The 21,966-nt window shown below is 38.7% G+C and overlaps 1 protein-coding gene across 1 annotated transcript; it reads left to right on the top strand.

The window, feature by feature from the left end:
* Positions 1-5,131: 5,131 nt before the first annotated feature.
* On the top strand, positions 5,132-21,664 carry LOC113263118 (alcohol dehydrogenase E chain). The gene is made up of 9 exons (XM_026509674.4): positions 5,132-5,931; positions 9,326-9,427; positions 9,913-10,051; positions 11,750-11,837; positions 11,932-12,151; positions 14,135-14,395; positions 16,444-16,579; positions 17,189-17,327; positions 20,332-21,664. The coding sequence occupies exons 1-9, from the start codon at positions 5,914-5,916 to the stop codon at positions 20,354-20,356; spliced, it is 1,128 nt and encodes a 375-aa protein (XP_026365459.1). The 5' UTR covers positions 5,132-5,913; the 3' UTR covers positions 20,357-21,664.
* The last annotated feature ends 302 nt before the right edge of the window (positions 21,665-21,966 follow it).

Here is a 21,966-nt window from a genome sequence, read left to right as displayed (position 1 = left end):
ATGCAGGTGGATTGACTGCAAAGGGGCATAAGAGGCATTTTGGGGCGTGATGGAAATGTTCCATATCTTGTTCGTGGTGGATTTAGAGGTATATTAATTGGTCAAGATTCACTGAGTATACTAACTTAGAATGGATGCATTTTTTTGGTATGTAAAGTTGACATCAATAAAGTTAATTTTTAAATAGATAAGTAAAAACCGCTCAAAAGGGCCCAGAACCCTCAGACCTGAAAATCACCTACTGCTTGAGTGTTGTAACCTTTGGACTGTCCCTGTAGGGGAAGAACGCACTACGTGTCGTATAAATAGCTCATGAACTCCTCTAAACTCTTCCTGCTATTTTTATTTGAGCACGGTGGGGTGGGGAAGGGGGGTGCCTTTGAACTGTCTTTTACAGATAAAGGAATATACTGCACTCCAGGCTTTCTTTTAGATTCTACTTCCCCAGGATCTGAATTTAGACTCAGGAGAAATACTTATTCCCAACGTTTTTTAGCATTCTTCCCTTTCCCTCCCTGCAACTTCGATTCCAGACAAGGCATTCCATGCAGATACTTACTTTTAACATTAAAATAAACAAACATTAATTCTGTTTTGAGACTACAGTGATCTACCTTAAGACAACTAGAGTTGGCCAAGAGTACCACAATTCCTGGATTTCCAGGTGAGTAGTAAACCAGAAATTTCAGGCTTACATAAGAATGATCTTGCTTTTTCTCTGATTTGCTTTCATTGAAAAGAAAATTTCTTATATTTGTTGACAAATGGTAAACTCCTTAAAGAGGTTGCCTGGACAATCTTTCACACAGCTGTGCAAACCAGGATTTTTTAAAATTTCCACTTGGCATGCAGTTTAGACCAATAAACAAGTTCTGTCTTTGCCGTTTATGCTAGCAGCACACAGAATGTCTTCTGGATTGTAAGTCAGGAAAAAAAAACAGAAAAGAAGAAAACACCCAAGTTCACCTTTATGACCATTAATCTCTACAAATACCAATTTGAATAAAGCTGTAGTATAATTATGGTACTTGTCACTCTCTCATTCCAATAATTCTATCTGTTCTTATGCAATGGCCCACTTCAAGGCTATGGCAAGTTCTATACAAATAAAACTTCAATAGTTACTACTTTCAGATCTTTCAGTGACTACCTAATTAAGGTTTTGTAATAATCATTTCCAAACAAAATTAAATATTTAAATATTATGCAGCTATTGAATGTAGACTTTGATTCATTCTAATTCAGCTTCTAGGAGTAATTCTCTTATGAGCCTATCAAATTTTAAAAATCACATTATCCTTTGCTCTTTCTAATCCTAGACCAGCTTCTCTTATTCATAAAGCAGTAAAGGTTAGCTAAGTGATACTCTGTACTACTCTCTACAGTTAATTGTTACAGTATCACTGAAATAGGTCACAAACACCAGAACTACTGGGTAAGCAATTAACAAGTTCTAACTCTTGAAATTCTGAAGTTTGCTTTCTTCCAAGGAAGCCTTTTGCAGCTGACTAAATCCGGGTCCTATCCAGGGTGTTCACGAGCCTCTGTTCTGGCTCACATGCAAGGATAAGTAGGGGGATCCCAGAATTAACCATCCGAACTAACACACTTTTGAAAGCAAGGGGTAAGCTGTTAATAATCACTCTGGGACAACAGTCAATGTCTCTGGCAAACTGAGGTGTGTTATTATCGAGCTATCACTGTTCAAGCTCTGAGCTGGACTGTGAACTTATCAGTCATCATAGAAATATCATTCACAATTTCTCAGGGGACTAACAGGCATGGTAAGCAAAAAAATCAGGGCTCCTGTTTCCATGAAAATAAGATGTATAAATTCACAGGTGACAATTTGGGAGCAAACCAGCCAAAGTAGAAGTTCTTGATCTTAGAAATCAAGTTTTTCATCGCCAGGAGGCCGCAGGGCGCTCTGAGCCGGTGCCCTGCTGCTCTTCGCCCCAGGCGTGGGTTCCAGCACAGCTCTTGCCCAGCCCTGGGTCAGTGCGAGGTTAGCAGGTACTCCCAACCCCTAGGAGGACTGTGCATGCTTTGAGAACTCTGCCTACGCCACCTGTGCCTTCATTGGAAGAGATTTGAAACTGGAGGGAGCACAAACACAAAGAGATGGAAAAAAGGGAAAAGGGGCTGGGGAGAGAAAATGAGAGTAGTGTTTCCACACATTCAATACCTGAATAGGAGGAGTTCCTGAATGAGTGAAAGAACAGACAAGGCAGGGCGGGAGGGGGAGGGGAGGAAGAGTGAGTATTAATAAAACAGTGTAAGTAAATCATCTAGAACTGAAAAGTGAATCCTCACTTTTTTAAAGCCACTGCATGCCAATAAAACGGACAAAAATACACCCATCCAGAACAGAGCATTGTAAAATTGCAGACTACTGGGGATAAACAGAACATGCTACAAGCTCCCAAAGACAATGTGAAGGAGGAGGAAGGAAGGAGCAGGGAAGGAAAGGGTTGCAGTGTGTGGCCACAAGCCCGGGAATGTGGCAGCCTCCAGACACTGGAAAAAGCACGGAGTGCATTCTGTCTTCGAACCTCTGCCGATGCTTGCTTTCAGCCCAGTGATACTGACGTAGATTTTGGACCTCCGGAACTGGGGGAAAATAAACCTCCACTGTGTTAAGCCACCTAGTTTGTGAGAATTTGTCACAGCGGCCACTGGAATCCAATACAGCAGGTTGCCCCAGAGGCAGAGCACACCAAGGCCATTCTGCAGCAAGTTCAAGACTCCAGGGGGGATTTCTCTACCAGAAAAAATTGGCGGGATTCTTGATGCGTCTACTTGTCTTAGGTGGAGATTTAGACCACTGGAGACGTTCGGGGCATTGAATTGGTTGTAAGTATAAAGACAGAACCAAGCTAGTTTTTAAAAAAACCAATATTTAAGCCTAGGAGAAAAGAGAATTGCTTAGGTAAAGGGAAAACAACAACACAACAACAACAATGCAAACTACACGGCTCACATGTAAGCAGCATTTACGTAGCCCTAATAATAGAAGTTATTCTGTTACTCCTTCGGGAAGCAGAAGAGAAGTAGAGTATTTTTGTGGTAATGACTGCCCCAAATTTTCATCCTCCAAAATGTGGAGTTAACAGAAATGCCCAAAGAAAAACCAAGTTAGGAATATAGGCATACTACTTAAGAGATGTGGAAATAAAAAAATAAGTTTCAAAAGTTGAAAGCAGTGGCTTCTAGGGAGGAGTAAATGTAGGAAGAAGCAGGAAAGTCAATACTGCCGCTTCTCTTAAAGGCTTTGTAGAAAAATATTTTGCATACATACAGGCATATATAATTTTGGTAAAAATGAAAATGAAAAACCAAAAACTAGAAAAATGACAAAGACAAAAGAGTTGGTTATATTTTACAACTCACAGAATACAAACTAAATGAGAATTCTAAAACAAATTTCATAGCCTTGTTCAAATAGGCGTATGTGGTTGAGTGTAACATTTTCAGTGACTTTATCATATAAGGATTCAAAAGATACTATATTTTGAACACCTTGCAAGTGCTCCAGAAAAATACTGGAAGGCATATGGATGGTGTGCAAAACATTGCAGATCAGGCCTACATTCAATGTATAATGGAAAAGAGCAACTGGGCCCTGTTTGTCATCTATTGACTTCTCTTCTGTTGATGATTCTGGATCTTTTCCTTTCTTCTCAACGTCCTTAAACATACTCATTCCAGTGCTTTCTATGTCAGCAAACTGTGACCTTTACAGAGACATCAAGTCAGTCTGCGTAAATACTTTTGTGTCGCAACACCGCCCGCAGCGCCCCGGCGATGATTTGGGAGGAGGACGAGGCACCGACAGGTTAGCTTGGGAAAGAGAGCATGGGTGCAAGGGACGACCGCCAGGCACGCCACCACCAAGAGTGCGATCGCCCCAAACAGCTGCAACCTCGCGTATTTATGGCAATAAACAATCAAAGACAATCAAGGCGATGATCCGTATTATATCCTAGTGAATAGTAGTAGGTCACGGGGAAGGTCACGGGATTAGGCGATGTAAGGTTCGGCAAGTGAGGCCTATTCTTAAACACGTTTCTATGGACCCGCGGGCTATTGTCAGGAGCAATCGAGTTCCAGTTGGGGCAGCGTTCAGCCCTTTAGCGGACCAGGCGTTCCCGGCCGCTGCTTATCTGAGGGCAGCGTTCCACCCTGATCCAGCCGGGTGTTCCCAGCTGCTGTGTAAGCCAGGCATTCCCGGCCGCTGGGCTCAGGTTTACGCTGAAGCCCGCAAGGTCACAAACACGTTTTCCTATTACATCCTTACATAAGCTCTCGGCCGGGGCAGCTGCACTTTGGTGTACTTGAGAGCATGCTTCCGGGACCACTCTTGGTGACAAGAACTGTATCAGTTTCCAGTTAGGGAAATGGAAAACTATTTCAAACAAAGTGGGTGTATTACCAAACATTGGTTGCACAATTGTTGGAAAGCTGGAAGATCACAGAAGGCGTGTTAAGGCCGCACAGAACATTACGAACATTCAGCTCCCAGAGCGTTTGCAGAGCAAAAAGAAAGTGGTAAGGTGCTCAGCACTGAGACCTTGGCCAGTAGCTAATAATCATCGAAGGCTGTCCTGTTTTGGGCTCCCTGTTAAGCGCTTTAAAAGGATGATCTCAGTTTTCCTCAGACAACTCCATGGGGAGTTAGTCATCCTCAGTATATAGATAAGAAAACTAAGGCCAAAGACAGTTAAATAAATCCGAGTGCACACAGCTGGTAAGGGTAGGGTCTGCCTGGGGCGCCTGGGTGGCTCAGTCGGTTTAGCATCTGCCTTCGGCTCAGGTCATGATCCCAGAGTCCCAGGATCGAGTCCCGTCTCCAGCTCCGTGCTCAGCGGGGACTTGCTTCTCCCTCTCTCTCTGTGTTGCTCCCCCTGCTTGTGCTCTCTGTCCATCTCTCTGTCAAATAAATAAATACAATTAAAAAAAAAAAAAAAAAAGGATGGGGCCTGCCTGAATCCACAGATGGGGTCGCCATGCCATCACCACTGCTCCAAACTCCCTGTCGGCGCAGGCAGAGGCCACCTCTTACCCATCACCGCCACCGCCACCGCCCTGTGCCCAGCTGCGTGCCTGCAACGGGGAGGCGCGCGCTCAGTGCGGATGTCTGTCGCCCGGAGCAGAGACGCCAGAGACCCTGAGCTCCTCTGCGGCGACTTGCTGCTGTGAAAGAATGCTAAATCAAACATGTTCCTCTGGCTTGAAGCAGTCTCTACATCGTGTGTGCTGCTTCCTTACTTCTCTTTTCTAACCACAATATGTGGATTTGAAGTTGGAGATTAGTCTTAAACAAAAGAGGGTGGGGGCGCCTCGGTGGCTCAGTAGTTGCGTCTGTCTTCAGCTCGGGTTATGATCCCTAAATCCTAGGATCGAGTCCAGCATTCAGCTCCTTGCTCAGCCTGCTTCTCCCTCTGCCTGCCGCTCCCCCTGCTTGTGCTCTCTTTTTCTGACAAATAAATAAATAAAATCTTTAAAAATTAAAAAAAAATTTTTTTAAAGAAGCTGGATATTAGTGCACACAATGAGAAAACAGAACTCTGAACACCCTGTGTGAGATTGAGAGAGAAGAAATATAAAATCCAGGAAAAAGGGAGATTAAAATTTATGTGTAGGAAATATTTAACCTAATGAAATCAAGATATTAATTGAAATTGGCATATTGCAAACAAAGTCAGGGTTTGAACGCTGCCTTCGTGACCTTTTGTTTCTGATTTGCCTTGGCTGGAGAAAAAGCTGAGGGGTGTGGCTTAAAGACCTCAGATAGTGTGTGCAACGGTTTGTTACTCAAAGCAAACAATCTGTGTAACAGATCAACTTTATGTACTCAAGCAGAAAAGAGTGTAAAAATTCACCAGTCTCCCGGCCTGAAGAGAAAACGGAGCCATGAGCACAGCAGGAAAAGTAAGCAAAAACATTTTTTTTTTTACTTTTGGAAATATATTCTTATTATATAATACACAAAGAGATATAGTATTAATGAAAATTTAAAATTCACATCTAAATTAAAATAATATATACTGAAATACAACATACATTATGTGCTTCAATATGCAATTCCGCTAAACTGAAATGAAAATAGGCTATTCCTCTGTCAAGCGTATTTTATGGACTGTGACAACACTGGGACATATTTCTTATAAATTATTTTGAAGTATAAATTATAGTACATTTATAGTTGATGAGTTTCAGGACACTTTTTTCTAAAAAAATTTATCTCTTTGTACAGCTGAGTTTCCTGTTTGAATTTAACTTTAAAGGTTATGCAATGGCAATTTAATGTTTCCTATAACATTTGCTGTAACTTGTGGAGGTCATGCAAGAAACCAAAAGTGCCCTCATGAAATAATGCAAAAATTCTGTTTACACATTGTCTCTCTGTATGTTCAATTAAAAGGAAAAAATAATTTTCAACTTGTCTTGTTAATAATTGGTTTATGCAAAGCTTCATGAAAAAACCAGTGGAGTTTTTTTTTTTTCTGTTGAACTGGGTGATCTTTAAATTTAATTTCTATTTCTTAAAAAAAAGAAGAAGAAGAAGAAGAAGAAGAAGAAGAAGAAGAAACTATTCCTAAATGTCTTTAGCAAGAATGAATAGCATCTGTACCTAATAAAGTTTTTACTTCCTATATTAATGTGCTGTAACTATGGCCAATCATGAATAATTTGCAAACCTAAAATTCTATGTTGTTAATCAAGAAGTTATCTTTATATTAAGAAACCATAATTTAAATGTTACTTTTTGTAATCATATTCTTTCTAGGAACACAGGAAAGTTAAATTTGGCAAAAGTTCTATGAGAGGAATTTGATTCAGAGGGTTTTATCCTTTGAAGCTTACTATGAAATCTCTTACAAAAGGCATACTGATTTCAAAGCATTAGAATCATCAAGGTTAAGCCAGCCAACATCAACATGCAAATTCTGAATTAAAAGGGCCCTATTGTGGCATAATCCAGGAAACTTCCATAGAAATCCTATGGAATAATATCTTTTCCATTTTTTTAACAAAAAAATAATAACAGTGACACAGTTTGAATCACTTATTAGCACTGGGAACACAAATAATGGATTCTAAGTCTTCCGTGGATTCATGTTTATTTGTACAATGTGCTCACAGGGGCAGAAAAATGCATGTGGTCATTCAACATAAGCAATTCGTGTTGTTTACCTACTCAATTACAAAAGCCTGTGCAATTGTTTCCAGTACAGGTGTTACGTTAGGAGTGGATCACACAATATACTATCTTGCTATGATAACTTAAAGATTCTGAGGTTTGTGACACAACACTCCTATATCAGTAAGATCCGTTGGAAATCACACCGGTCGCTGTCAGTTTTCTCATTGCAACTCTCTTTATTTTCATTCATTACTGGTTAGCCTTTATAATGGCACTATGTTTCAAATGAAGAACAGTTAGGAAAAAGGAAAATTAAATATGCCAAAACTCAGCTTAAAAGAAGGAGGTCAGAGAGCAAAAGTGTAAGCCAAATGTGTTAATGAAAACAGTCCTCCCCTCCAGATGCAACATCCATCACTTTTAGCTTTGTGACAACACCATTTATGTTTACCCTTCCTGAATTATCTTTACCTCAAATGCTGAGGGAATAATGATATCTATTTTATAAGGTGGTTGTGAGAATTTAATAAATTAATACTGTAAAGCACTTAGAATGTTGAATAATTCAATATATGTTAGTCACTGCTGTTATTATTGTGGCTGTTGTTATTATTTAACCTTTGTTAATCTTTCACTACCATGGTGTGGTAAAAAACTAAAGTTGGATGTTTTTTTTTTTTGAGTTGGATTGATCTTAATTTTCTGGACAGCCAGCTTTGTGACTTTGGGAAAATTACTCAGTTAATTACTGAGTCAATTGAGCCTCGATCTTTTTATCTATAAAATAAGACCAAAAATTCAATAATACTGCCCTGGTAGCATCATTGTGAGGTTTAAAGATCAAGCATGTAACTCGCCCAGAACAGAACCCTATAATTAGGACCTATCTACCCTTAGTGTCTTATTTCCAAGAACTTTCACATTTTTTGTGGCATTGACCGTAGCAAAAACCTTGCAAAGTGGGGGGGATTTGCTATATGAATAATGAAAATGAATTGTCAAAAGGATACATTTCTATTGAAGATTTTTTTTATCATATTTGCAATTATGCCAATTCTTTCTAGGAAAAACTTCCTTAACTGTGTAAGTTTCTCAACAATGAAGACAGGCTTTCTACTACATTTACAAGCACTAAAAACGTGTTTTCAACTTATTTTTAAGAACCTCCATGGGTAAGCTGTGCTAGCTAGAAATTCAAGCACATCATTCTCCCATTTTTAAACATATACGTGTATATGTGGGCGTGTGAGTGGGTGTATACAGCTGTAACCTCTGCAATTTCTGTTGCAAATCTAATCTGGAAGGAATCTCTACACATAAATTTGATGAAGACAGCACTACCAAAGCCAACTGTCAAATGAGTGATATTAACAAATGCCACACACAAGCAGTAGAGAAAACAAAGTCAAAGGAAGAGAACAGGCAAATAGAGAAAGAGAAGGCATCCTAGTCAGGGAGGCAAATGTGCAAATGAAATCATAAAGTTAGATTGTTTGGGCTTCAGCAGAGAATTGAGCAAGAAGGCAATAGATTTTATGTGAACAGCACTATACCTGTCAGCAAAATTATGTTGATTTAGAACTTCATGCACGAGCCAACAGTTGTGGGTAAACAGCCGATTTAAGGATCACATTAAGAAATATCAGGAAGAAACAACCCTTGGAGAAGAAAAACCAACATAAAGATGGCCTAAAAGAATATATTCTCTTTTATCTTAATATCTCATTATAGTTAATTCTGTTTCTCTTTCCTTATGTTATTGCTTTGCCTGTTGTTTAAAAAATGTATTTTTGGGGCGCCTGGGTGGCGCAGGCGTTAAGCGTCTGCCTTCGGCTCAGGGCGTGATACTGGCGTTATGGGATCGAGCCCCACATCAGGCTCCTCCGCTATGAGCCTGCTTCTTCCTCTCCCACTCCCCCTGCTTGTGTTCCCTCTCTTGTTGGCTGTCTCTATCTCTGTCGAATAAATAAATAAAATCTTTAAAAAGAAAAATAAATAAATAAAAAATAAATAAAAAATGTATTTTTATTCTCTACGTAAATCAGAAGCTCTTCATTTCTATGGAACACTTGTTAGGTTCCAGACGTGGAGCTAGCTGCTGCACATGATAAAATGAGTTACCCTCACGGACTTTAAAAGTGGGGAAAAACTGGTATCATCTTTCTATTCAATTTCCAGGTGATCAAATGCAAAGCAGCTGTGCTATGGGAGCTGGAGAAGCCCTTTTCCATTGAGGAGGTCGAGGTCGCACCCCCTAAGGCCCATGAAGTCCGTATTAAGGTAAAACATTTTTCTATTTCTGTTTAGTTTTAGGTTTAAAAAATTCAGAAAATGGGAAAAATGGAAATAAGCGAAAATCCAGTAAGAGACACTTTTTATATGGTAATCCAAACAGTGGAATTACATTTATGGTCAAGTAAAGATATAAATACAAATTGTCAAATCTTTAGAAAGGAATCAAAGAGTATATACAATATAATCCTAATAAAATAAAAAAGAACATATGTGTTTGTACAGGAAAAAAGTGCAAAGGGATATACGTCAAGATTTCAAAATCAATTAGCCTCACACGGTAGAACTTAAGTGACAATTTTCTTAGTGCTAATCTGCAATTTCTACTTCTATAAAAAGGGATACATTCTTGTATATTAAATAAGACTTAAATATTTCAGAAACAATTCTTTCACAGACTATTCCAAATTGACGAGGAAAAGAAATGGGTCCTAATCTTTTCTAGACCTAATCATCCTGCCTTTACCGTGTAGATGGTGGCCTCAGGAATCTGTCGCTCTGATGAACACGTGGTTAATGGAACGCTCGTTGCACCTCTCCCTCTGATCTTGGGCCATGAGGCAGCCGGCATTGTGGAAAGCATTGGAGAAGGGGTGACTACAGTAAAACCAGGTACAGAATTCACACTTAGGGAATGTGCCTCAGGTCAGGACCCCAAGATCACCTAGCCTGGAAAGACCCTGCAGAAGGTCACAGCAGAGTTGGGACTAGAACATAGGTCTTCTCCTTTCTTCCCTCCCTGCCTGACTCTGACATGTGTACCTTCATTCACTCATGAATTCTCTCCTTTAGCAAGTGCCTATTGAGTACCTGCTAGATGTCAGGCACCAGGTTAGATCCCGGGTCACGTAAGGATAGAAAGAGATGCAGTGCCTGGCGAAGTTAGAGTTCATGAACGAGTAATCTCCGTTTTATTGTTGCTGAGTACTGTCTTCTGTCAGGTCCAAAGAGAACTACAAATGAGACAAAATAAGAAAAATTAAGTCTATGTCCTGAGCCTCCAAATCAGTGTTTGGAAACTGTTCCGTGCTGATTTCATGGGATGGGGGCCATGAGGCTATGCTTAAATCAACATGATCTCCTCTTAGGTGGGAAGAGGAGCCCTTCACTGATTTCCTCTTCCAATACGGCCTCCCTTCCTGAACCTGAAAGAGACAGTCTAGATGGAAGGAAAGGAAGTAGACCTAGCAGAAGACATCCTGCCGTATACAACATCTGTTTTAGTACCTTTAAACGTGGTTAAATGTGATTGGTGACAAAGTACTACTTTCTCTTTAATATTTATTTTATCCTAACTTTTATATTAATATAGATGAACAGCTTCACGATTAAAGGGTGAAGACATAGAAAATTTCCATGCCATCATCTCCATATAAAATTTATCTATAAATGGTATGGCCTAACCTCTTTTCTGGGTCTGGTGGATAGGTTGCTTAGGTGATTAAAAATGAAAATTCTGTCTAATTCTAAAAAAATCACTTTACCAGTAAATGTGGCCTCCCCCTTACCAAATACTTAATTGGCCTGTGAACAGAAAATAATAAAATAAATCATCTGGTTTGAGTTTCAGCTCTTAATATTTCCTTTAGTTAGAAATAAATTAATAATAAATGACACACTTTTTACCCTGTCTTCCACCAAAGCAGAAAAATAATTTACCAATTAAGTTGCTAGCTACAAACACTTGAAAGTCAGTTTTTACCCTCAAAGAGAGTGCCTAACTCACTGTGGAGGTTTACAGAGGGATTTCTTGAATTCTTCTTTGTCCCATTTTTGTTAGTTTTCCCTTAAAAACAAAACAAAAACCTTAAAAGCACAGTCACTTTGAAAAGCCAAGAAATGGTTACTAAAATACTCATTTTTAATTTGTCCCAAACTATTACAAACTACCGGGTCTCCTAGGTATCTAGTAGAATGATGGCAGCCTGCTCACAGCTAAAATTTAAATTTACAGTTATAGTGAGAATATCCAAGGTTTAATTATCAAGAATTTATGAGATGATATGTCTAAAGCCCCCAAGAGAAAGGGCACACTATGAAAGAGAACTACTAATACAGGAGAAATAGTCTTTTAAATCCATGTTGTTTCCGAGATTTGCATTTCCTCTTTGGGAATCTTCAGGCACATATAAACCCAAACCATTAACAATGCTGGCAGGCAATGACCAGTGACCAATGGTGGTGACCGAACTCTATTTCTTGAAGATTTTTCAAAGTCACACACCTCTAATACATACACATAAGCTTTCAGTTCTTGCTCTATGAATTCCTGGGTAGAAATTTAAGAAGAATGTGTTTTATACCCTCCAGGTGACAAAGTCATTCCACTCTTTACTCCCCAGTGTGGAAAATGCAACGTTTGTAAGCATCCGCAAGGCAACTTCTGCTTGAAAAATGAGTAAGTTTCTGATACTCTCCTTACACAGCCAATGGATGTGTGCCTCAGTTATGTTCCTGTCTCATGCCCTGTGTGTCTGTGTTGTACTGGCCAGTCTGAGCACACTTCGGGGGAGCATGCAGGATGGTACCACCAGGTTCACCTGCAGAGGAAAGCCCATCCACCATTTCATCGGCACCAGCACCTTCTCCCAGTACACGGTGGTGGATGAAATTGCAGTGGCCAAGATAGATCCAGCCTCCCCACTGGAGAAAGTCTGTCTCATTGGCTGTGGATTTTCTACTGGTTATGGGTCTGCCGTCAACGTTGCCAAGGTAGGAATGACAATGGATGATCAAACTGGTTATGCTCAGACTATCAGGAACTAGAAGGACAGCAATAATCAGCGATCATTCTCACAATAATCAGACATCGTTCTTCATGGATTTACTGGTAGCTTTCCGCCCTGTTCCTACAGTAACATTGATATACTCTACAAAATTTAAGGTATCAGTTATGTGTGGGAAAATGGCCTCAGAAGGAATTGAGGAGCATTTCCTGCAAACTTATCTGTTTATCACAGATGAAAAAGCTATTGATGCTTAGTTAAGAAAAAGTAAAGATGTAATTTTCAACAATTATTCTTCTATATTTGTTCTTTCTGTGATTACTTAACTTTAGAGCTGGGAGCTCAGTTAGTAATTGATTGTACTGTTAGCACCAACATCCATCAGGTATAGTAGGTCCTGCTGGCTTTGGAGGCAGCAGAAGGAAATGAAATAAAGGGGTCACCTCTGAGGAGATCTAGTCCATGGATCCTCTACTCCCAGAATTAGAATCAACGGTAGATTCCAAAGCCTTATCTGGTACACCTCCAAACCCAGAGTCACCAACCCGCCCACTCTGTGGATCCCTCTAAGGGAAGTAATGAGGCTTCAGTAATGCATTTTCCTTTATTCCAGTCATTAGGGGATTTCACTGCTACATCTCGTCTCCTGCCATGAACACACACACACACACACACACACACACACACTCACAGATTTTAAAGGTGGCAGATTTTAAAGAGAAATTCTTTAAAGGCCCTTCTTCCCAAAAGGTTGGAAATTTAGCAGTATCCCTTCATTTTATGAAATGGAGGCCCAGAGACATAAAGCTATTTGCTCAAAATCTCACAGCTGGTTAGTGTGAGAGCTGCAACTAGTCTTTCTCTCAAAACTCCTGCTGAATCTTAAACCATGATACATAAGTACCTTCACCTTTAAATCACAAACACAAGTCGCAAGTTTTTCTAAGTAAAGTAAAAAGCGGTGTATCCCACAGAATGATGACTTGGGACAGAAGAAATATTTTACCCACACTGAAGGCTGACTACAGCAGTTCAGGTTTACTAACAGTTCCCAGACAATTTAAATAATTGAGAGCACTTGTTTTCCAAATTTCTGTGGCTCTAGCACTAAGTCCCTTGTGCAATCACATCATCTGTTTGAGCAGGTGGTCTAATTGAGCCTACACAGAGCACAAGCTGAGAGTACTCGTAATAATTAATACCAGTCATTAATAAAACACAGACCAACTTTTCAGTGCACTATCATTTATTAGTATATTCTTAAAAGCGGGGATAATGACCCACAAGATCACAGCAGTCTCAAGCTGTATTATCTTAGTTATGTTAAATTTTTCCTGTTCTTAGGCTTTCCTCTAAGCTGACAATAGCTTTTCTATGTTTCACAGCTAATTTCTGCTCTCATCATACTGGTCATGATACTTTCAGTTAATGAACCAAGGAGTTAATTACTGAGGATTTGATTGAATTATTTTTCAGTATCCCAGAATAATCTTTTCCACTTATTATTTCATGTCCCCAAACTTGCATTTCTGTGTGTGATATAAGAAAGCTGGGTATCAATGGACTTGAACTATTACATTCTCTTCAAGAGGGGAGTCACTGGAATTCAGAGCTTAAGGATCATCCATCCCACTGGCTCCAAGCCTGGGCTTCCCTTTGCAGTCACCTGGGAACTGGGTCCCACCTGCAGAGATTCTGATGGAACTGGTTATGAGTTGTGACCTGGGCATTGAGACATTTTTAAAGCTCCCAGGTGAGTCTAATGTCCAGCAGAGTTTGAGAACCACTCATCCAGTTCAACCCCCTTAATTTAAACACGAAGCAACTAAAACCAAAAGAGATTTGACAGAAGATTGGACCTAAGAGTTTGAATAGCTCCTCATAACGGACAAGGCATGGCACTTTATGCAGCTTGGGCACTTTTTAGTAATCATTGTTTAATCCATTTTTGCATTTTCTGTAAATACAGGTCACCCCGGGCTCCACCTGTGCCGTGTTTGGCCTTGGAGGAGTTGGCCTGTCTGTGATCATGGGCTGTAAAGCAGCAGGAGCAGCCAGGATCATTGGGGTGGACATCAACAAAGATAAATATGCAAAGGCCAAAGAGCTGGGTGCCACTGAGTGCATCAGCCCTCAGGACTACAAGGAACCCATCCAGGACGTGCTGACGGAAATGAGTGGTGGCGGTGTGGACTTTTCATTTGAAGTCATTGGGCGGCTTGACACCATGGTATGTAACAGGAAATGCCCTGAGATACCTGCTTCTACATTCCAGAGTGTACTTTCAGGCAGCAGAATATAAATATTATATATAAATAATAGTTTAAAAACTATGAATGGTGATTTTCCATCTCCTGTCAGTTACCTGGGATATTCAGTTGATTGCTATTAGAAATCTTGAATTCTATCAGCTAAGCAAACCTGTCTCAAGTAATATTTCCCTTTTAGGGTCTTTTTTTAATTAAGCCATTATAAATTTTCTTTGTTAATTTTTAGTAAAAACATTCAAACTCAAGTAAATATAGGTAACATAAATTCTGTTTTCAAATTGGCAAGTTTGATTTTTCCCCCACATTCTTAACAAAAATGGTTTAACATATTTTTATATTTTAATACATTTTGATTTTTTTCATATATTATACTATGGCCAGAAGGAATAATGGCCAATTTTAGACCAGTATCATTTACTAATAGAAAATATTGCATTTTACCATTTACCACACTGCCCCATTTTGCCACAGCAGACAGCACAGTGCCTGGCGCATAGTAATCACCCAATATCTATGTGTTGGGCTGAATACTTTGGAAAGTCAACAAATTTTTCCACCAAAAAATTTAGGAGGTACATTTCTCATAGCACTGTTTGTAAATCACATGAGATAATGCATGTAAAATACTTAGCACAATGCCACCTGTCAGATGATAAGCTCAATAAATGTCAGCTAGTGCTGTTGATATGCAATACTGTTTCTGATCTTGCAGTGCTTACATCATCTTTGGATTATACAAAACATTACTTTCAAATAATTGTAAATATCATCAACTGCAATGAGGAACACATCTCCAGTTATATTCCACCTAACCAGAATTCTCTAGAATCCTACTGAAACAGTCCCCAGAAAACAACAAATCCCCCTTCTGAGGTTCTCCAGTAAATCACAGCAGTGTTGGTAAGAGGGAGCACCACCCTAAGAATAAAGCTCTTTGTAGCCTTGACTTGGGACAATATGCCCACTTCAGATGACTGAAGTTTCAAGAGAATCCAACTTTATCCAACATGGTAGCATTTCTCCTTATGCCCTTTTTCTGTTGTTTTCCCTCTATTTTCTTCTGCGAAATTCGATTGTTACTTCACTTGAAGATACCAAATGTCCAACAGCCACATGTTTTGAGGTTACCTGGTCTTCTACATATCATACTCCAAAATCAAAGGGTTAATCATTATATATTGCTGGGGGGGGGGTCCTCAACAATTCTCTTACTATGGAACATGTTTAAAAACTTGACTGGAGGGGGAAGGCTTTCTTTTGAAGTTCCAGGAGACGATCAAGTGGCTAAGAGACCAATTTTGATGATGTAATTGACCTTATATCTGTTTGTCATCAAAACACGTGGTTCAAAGTACTGAGTTCAAATGAAGCATGAGAGACTATGGACTATGAGAAACAAACTGAGGGCCTCAGAGGGGAGGGGGGCAGGGGAATGGGATAGACTGGTGATGGGTAGTAAGGAGGGCACATATAGCATGGTGCACTGGGTGTTATACGCAACTAATGAATCATCGAACTTTACATCGAAAACCAGGGATGTACTGCATGGTGACTAACATAACATAATAAAAAAATATTATTATAAAAAAATAAAAATAAATAAAATAAAGTACTGAGTTCAAAATATCTATTTGATAAATAAGTGAAAAATGACTTAATCAACTCACAGACTGCCTGAGAGCCATGTGATGACAAACCACTACTTCTATTTGAGGAATCACACTTTATATAGATATGTTTGTAATGAAGTTTGCCTCTTTATTTTATAAGGAAGAATTAAGCATACGCAAATTTATTCACCCACTGGTTTCATTAAAAAAAGATTTTCTAGGCATTTCCTAAAACCATAGCACTATTCTAGGCACAATGGGAAATAAAGAAACAAAAGACATTATCTCTTCCCTGCACGCACAATCTAGCTACGTCAATATTGCATGATCCCGTGCAGCATGAGTGTGGACTATCAGAAAATTCACTTTAATGATGCTAAATATTAATTTTATTCCAGGTGGCTGCCTTGTCCTGCTGTCAAGAGTCCTATGGTGTAAGCGTCATTGTAGGAGTACCTCCTAAGTCTCAAAATCTCTCTATGAACCCCATGTTGCTACTGACCGGACGTACTTGGAAAGGAGCAATTTTTGGTGGTACGTAGTTAGACTTGATGGCTGAATTCTTATTAATCCCACGAGTTCTTCCCCTTTACAGGTGACAAAGCCAAGTTTTCAAAAGCAACACGGTTAAAAGTAAATTAAAACCCCTTTGTAGCCATAGGCTCTAAATCAACTAGATTAATGGATCTGATACACACAGAAGGTCCCAAGACACATTTTTGGTGCTCCCGTAAACTAACTAGACTCTTTCAGTATCCTTCTTTTATACCCATGACGGCTCAAGGCACCGAAATACCTCACAGGACGTGGGAAATCCATAGCAGTCATTCATGTGTGCTCTCATCACCTAAATTTAGGCAACTGCTAAATTTGCTCCTTGACTTCAGGAATAAGCACCTATAGTATAATTTCTCTACGGGAGAGCTAAAAATTAAGGGCCCTATTTTGTCTAGGTGGATTAAAAAAAAAAAGTCTAACCATGGCAAAAGGATATTGAAACACTATGTCTTATTAGCCTCAGTAATAGTAGTCTGTGGGACGTAGCACTTTCTATAAACTTTCATCTTACTTTTGCTTGGAAAGTCTCCTCTAAAATTCTCTTCTTACCTGTGGCTGAATCTTATAATGATGTTTTCTTTTCAGGCTTTAAGACTAAAGATTCTGTCCCCAAACTTGTGGCTGATTTTATGGCCAAGAAGTTTCCACTGGATCCATTAATAACCCATGTTTTACCTTTTGAAAAAATAAATGAAGGATTTGACCTGCTTCGCTCTGGAAAGAGGTAGATATTAAATTTCTTTTTTATGGTTGGGATGGGTCAAGAGAGAAGAAAGGTGGAAGAATGAAAAAAAATGGCGTGCCTTGTTTCTCCATTAGTGGTTTAGTCTTTGGATATATAACATTTAAGATCATATTGTGAGAAATTAAAACAGTTGCTTTGTACTTCTTATTCTACTGAAACCAAAGTATTTGGTTACAGTGAATCTGAATAATCAGAGCCACTCAGCTTTATTTATGAGAGAATAGTCACCCTGGCAAGGAAAAAGAATCAGAGTCAGTCTTAATTTAACCTGAAGTCACTGCAGCCTCTGCCTGGCCACCTATAAAAGCTGACCATTAATGGCTGTAAATTTAAATTATATTAAGGACCTACCCATTATGGAAGGAAGTAGAGCTACCTTGAGATTTTTTCATATACAGATATCACTAATTTTTTCATTAAAAACATCACAATTATTGTTTATCAGTTTACAAAGAACTTTTTACAACTAAAAAGTATAGGCATACTTTAGAGAGATCATGGGCTCGTCTCCAGACCACTGCAATAAAGCAAGTATGCAGTAAAGTGAGTCAAAGAAAGTTTTTGCTTCCCCAGTGCTTATAAAAGTTATTTTTAAACTATACTGTGGTCCAGTAAGCGTACGATAGCAGTATGTCTAAAAAGCAATGTCCATAACTTAATTAAAAAATATTGTGCTGCTAAAAATGCAAACCATCACCTGACCTTTCAGTGAGTTGTAATCTTTTTGCTGGTGGAGGGTCGTGCCTCAGTGCTGCTCGCTGCTGACTGATCAGGGTGGGGGTTGCTGAAGTTTGGGGTGATGGTGGCAATTTCTTAAAATAAGACAGCAATAAAATTTGTCACGTCGATTGATGCTTCCTTTCACTAGAATACTTAGAGACCACTGTAGTGTTATTAATTGGCCTAATTTCTATATTGCTGTGTCTCGGGTGATAGGCCCAGGAAAGACAGGGAGACAGAGGAATGGCCAGTGGCAGTCAGAATACACACAATTCTTATGCATTAAGTTCACCATCTTCTATTGGCGCATTCGAGATAGTCCCGTAACAGTTACATAATAACATCGAAGATCACTGATCACAGGTTACCATAACAGATATAGCAACAACGGAAAAGTTTGAAATATTTGTACTTCCTGTTCTTATTAACTATTACTATTACTATAATTACTATTACTATTAACTATTACTATTACTATTGTTATTAAGAATTACCACAATGTGACACAGAGACAGGAAGTGAGCAAATGCTGTTGGAAAAGGTAGGACCGGCAGACTTGCTCAACACAGGGTCGCCACAAACCTTCAATTCCTAAAAAAAACAGTACCTGCAAGGAGCAGAAGAGTGAGGTGTGCCTATGTTGTAAAGGGGAATGCTCTTTTAAATGCTGAAGTCTTACATTTGCTTCGAAGATTAGGAAAATAAGTCAATTCCATTTCCTACCTCTAACATTTAACTACAATGACCACCTAAAAAGAATTTTGTCATCTGCACTTACACACGAGGTGCAACTTGTAATAGGCAGTTACAGCGAAACTTCTAGTTGCATCGTCCATATTTTTCCTGCTATCTCACACTTCTCATGAGGTTTTCAACTTTAAATGGGAGTTCTTAAGCACCCACACACATAACATATTATACTGGGCAGTCTGACGAATCTTATCGAGAAAGGAGAGCACCAAATTACATTCTTTCTGGAAAGCAGTTTGGTTAACTTGCATCAGAAACCTTTAAAAAAAGGTCCTTTGTCCCAGCAACTCCATTTCTGGGAAGCTATTCTACAGAACTAATCAGAGATCAAATACACATCTATTTAAGCACGCTTATCTATTATCTATAGTATCAAAACTTGGAAACATACTAAAGTCCAACATTAAGGTTGGTGGTTAAATAAATTCCAGCCATGTACTAGAAATCAATGAAGCCATTAAAAAGAAGCTATTTCATTAAATTGGGAAATTCTCATATTGTAATTTTAGGTTACAGAATTATATACAATATGACCGCAAGTTTTCAATATGAGCAGTAAAAAATTGACATATGTCTAGAAAAAAGTTGATCAAAATTCAAGAAAATATTAACACTGATTACGTCTAGGTGTGGGGTTACAGGTAATTTTTACTTTCTTCTTCACACTATCTTTCCATTTCTAAAATTATATATATTTTCCTTATTAAATATAAGAATATATATACATATTTTTAAGGCACAAAGACCCTCTTTTTCTAAAAGTATATATCCATCAGAAGATAGTTTTTAGGAAGGACATTGGTTCCAGTGTAAATGTTACATTTCTGATCCCCACAAGAATGAAGTCTGAATACAAATCAACTTTATTATCTATTTCTAAGAATCCTTCAACATTTCTTTATCAAAGCTCTATGAAACCTTCGAGATGGTCTTTGTTACGTTCTGGCTCCTTCAGGCAAGTTATCTGTCATTTTGTAATTTGTGCAGCTTTATATTTAGGCTTAAATTCCCACACCCCACACTAGATATGTGGCCTAGAGCAAGTTCTAAACCTCTCTCTCAGTATTTTTAATCTCTAATATGGAAATATTAGGACTTGCCTCAGCATGTTGTTTCAGCTGAGGCTAAAATGATAAAACGTACAAAAAGCACTTACGGAGTATGTGACAAAACGCAAGAACTTACCCATTGTGGTTTTGTATGATTATGCCAACTACGCATGCTCTCAAAAGTGATTTTTTGAGGATGTTGGTATGGAATAAGGCCTAAATGATAGTCCAGTTCAGGATGTTATGATTGAGCTTAAGGCAGGAGAACACACAAGAAAGAACCATCAAGGGGACCCACCCCACTACTTTCCTTGACTTGAATGCACCGGGATGGGAATGAAGTAGCAGGAACCGCAAACAGCTTTGCACTGAGACACGCCGAATGTTCCTCGGACTCTCACACGGAAGAGTGTGGGTTATCTGAACATGAAAACAATTAATATATCTTTTATTTCCTATTTCAGCATCCGCACCATCCTAACATTCTGAGACCATACAAATGCCTGCACTTGCAGCCGTTTCTGGCTCCTGCCCCTTCTGGAACGATCAGCCAAACGACATCACTAATTCTGTTCTTCAGAAATGCAGTCAATAAATCATACATGAGAGCTATCCAAAAGAACAAAAAATTCGTGTGCAATCCTTTTTCAAGCCAATGTGTAAAATTCAAGTGAGAGCTAGATGAAGCATTAGCTGCACAGTTGAGTCCAGTAGACTTCCCTTCTTAATCATTCTACTCATGTTGAATTATGGCATCTTTCCCATTGCAGAAAGGTAAGGTATTTCTTTGACTTCTTGAATTTCTTGTACCTGTGCCGCCCTTAGTCACTGAAACCTAGGGGAGGAGGTCTTCATTATACCTGCCCCCGCAACATACGCGTGACGAGCTAATGCACTTGAACTCTTCGATTCCTATTTCCACCGTCTGTATTTCCCTTTTTATGAAATGTACCAAAACCCTAAGGGAAACGCTATCATCTGTGAAAGGATACGCTTAGATTTACAAGTAGAGAAGGTCTAGAACTTTTATATGCAGGACTTTCTTTTTTTTTAATTGAAGTGTAGCTGACATACAATCTTATATTCGTTTCAGATGTACGACGTAGTGATTCAACATTTACGTACATTATGAAGCGATCACCACGATAAGTCTAGCTACCATCTGGCACCATACAAAGTTGTTACCATATTATTCACTATATTCTAAATACAAGAAATTTGGGGGGAAATGTCACATATTTTTATATGACAGAGGGAAGTACGCTTATTGCTTTTGATAATGTTTCCAGTGAATATACAATTATTCTTTTAAACAGAAGCATTTCATGCTACATGTGATAAATATGAGGTTCAGATATAAAATGGAAACATATTCAAAAATCTGTAATTTTTTGTGCTTTATTGGCTGAACAATCATTACGATTTACTGAAAATGAGTCATAAAGTAATTAAAAAGTAATATGGTGGCTTGAAGTGTAGAATCAGACTGAAGCAGCTATGAACACAACATGTACAAAGGGTAACTAAGAAACGGCACAAACATCCAAAGCAATGTATTTTCTAAGTAAACATATATGCATATACAGATGTGTGCTTTTAATCTGGAACTTTTATAGTATAGTTATATATAATGTAATTTTAATATAGAATTTAAGTCTATAATCCTGGAACTCATGTAATTTTTGAATATGCAAGAGCCTGTGGTACTCATTTGTTCACGTTTCCCGCTCTCAAAGAAAGATTTGCATTTTAAGCTTTATCTCCAAATGTACATAAAAAGCTTATTCTTTTAAGGGGTTTTGTGTCTCTCCAAAAGTGTTATTTGTTTCTGTGTCTACAATTTGTTCGATATTGTGGAAAGGACTTTAGACTGAGAGCAAGTCACCTACCCCCTACTTAACGGTGACCTTCAGTAAGTTACTCAACCTCTCTCAGTCCGTTTCATCCTTTATTTTAAAGAATTACTCTAAACACAAGGACCCACAAAACCCTTTTTTTTTTTTTTTGGTTGCGTTTTAAAGTATAAAAGATTGACTTAGTGCCTTTCCCACTTCTGATGGTAGAGGATTTATGGTATTAGCACTGACAGATCACACAGG

This window comes from Ursus arctos, unplaced genomic scaffold (genome assembly GCF_023065955.2).
Source record: "Ursus arctos isolate Adak ecotype North America unplaced genomic scaffold, UrsArc2.0 scaffold_9, whole genome shotgun sequence".
NCBI lineage: Eukaryota > Metazoa > Chordata > Mammalia > Carnivora > Ursidae > Ursus > Ursus arctos.
The sequence above is the reverse complement of the archived record's forward strand: the minus strand, read 5'-3'. Positions and strand labels throughout refer to the sequence as shown.

Excerpts from the sequence above, each read along its gene's own strand:
- LOC113263118 (XM_026509674.4), top strand. Across the intron at positions 14,396-16,443 it reads TTGGGCGGCTTGACACCATG|GTGGCTGCCTTGTCCTGCTG; the intron begins GTATGTAACAGG and ends ATTTTATTCCAG. Across the intron at positions 17,328-20,331 it reads CTGCTTCGCTCTGGAAAGAG|CATCCGCACCATCCTAACAT; the intron begins GTAGATATTAAA and ends TTCCTATTTCAG.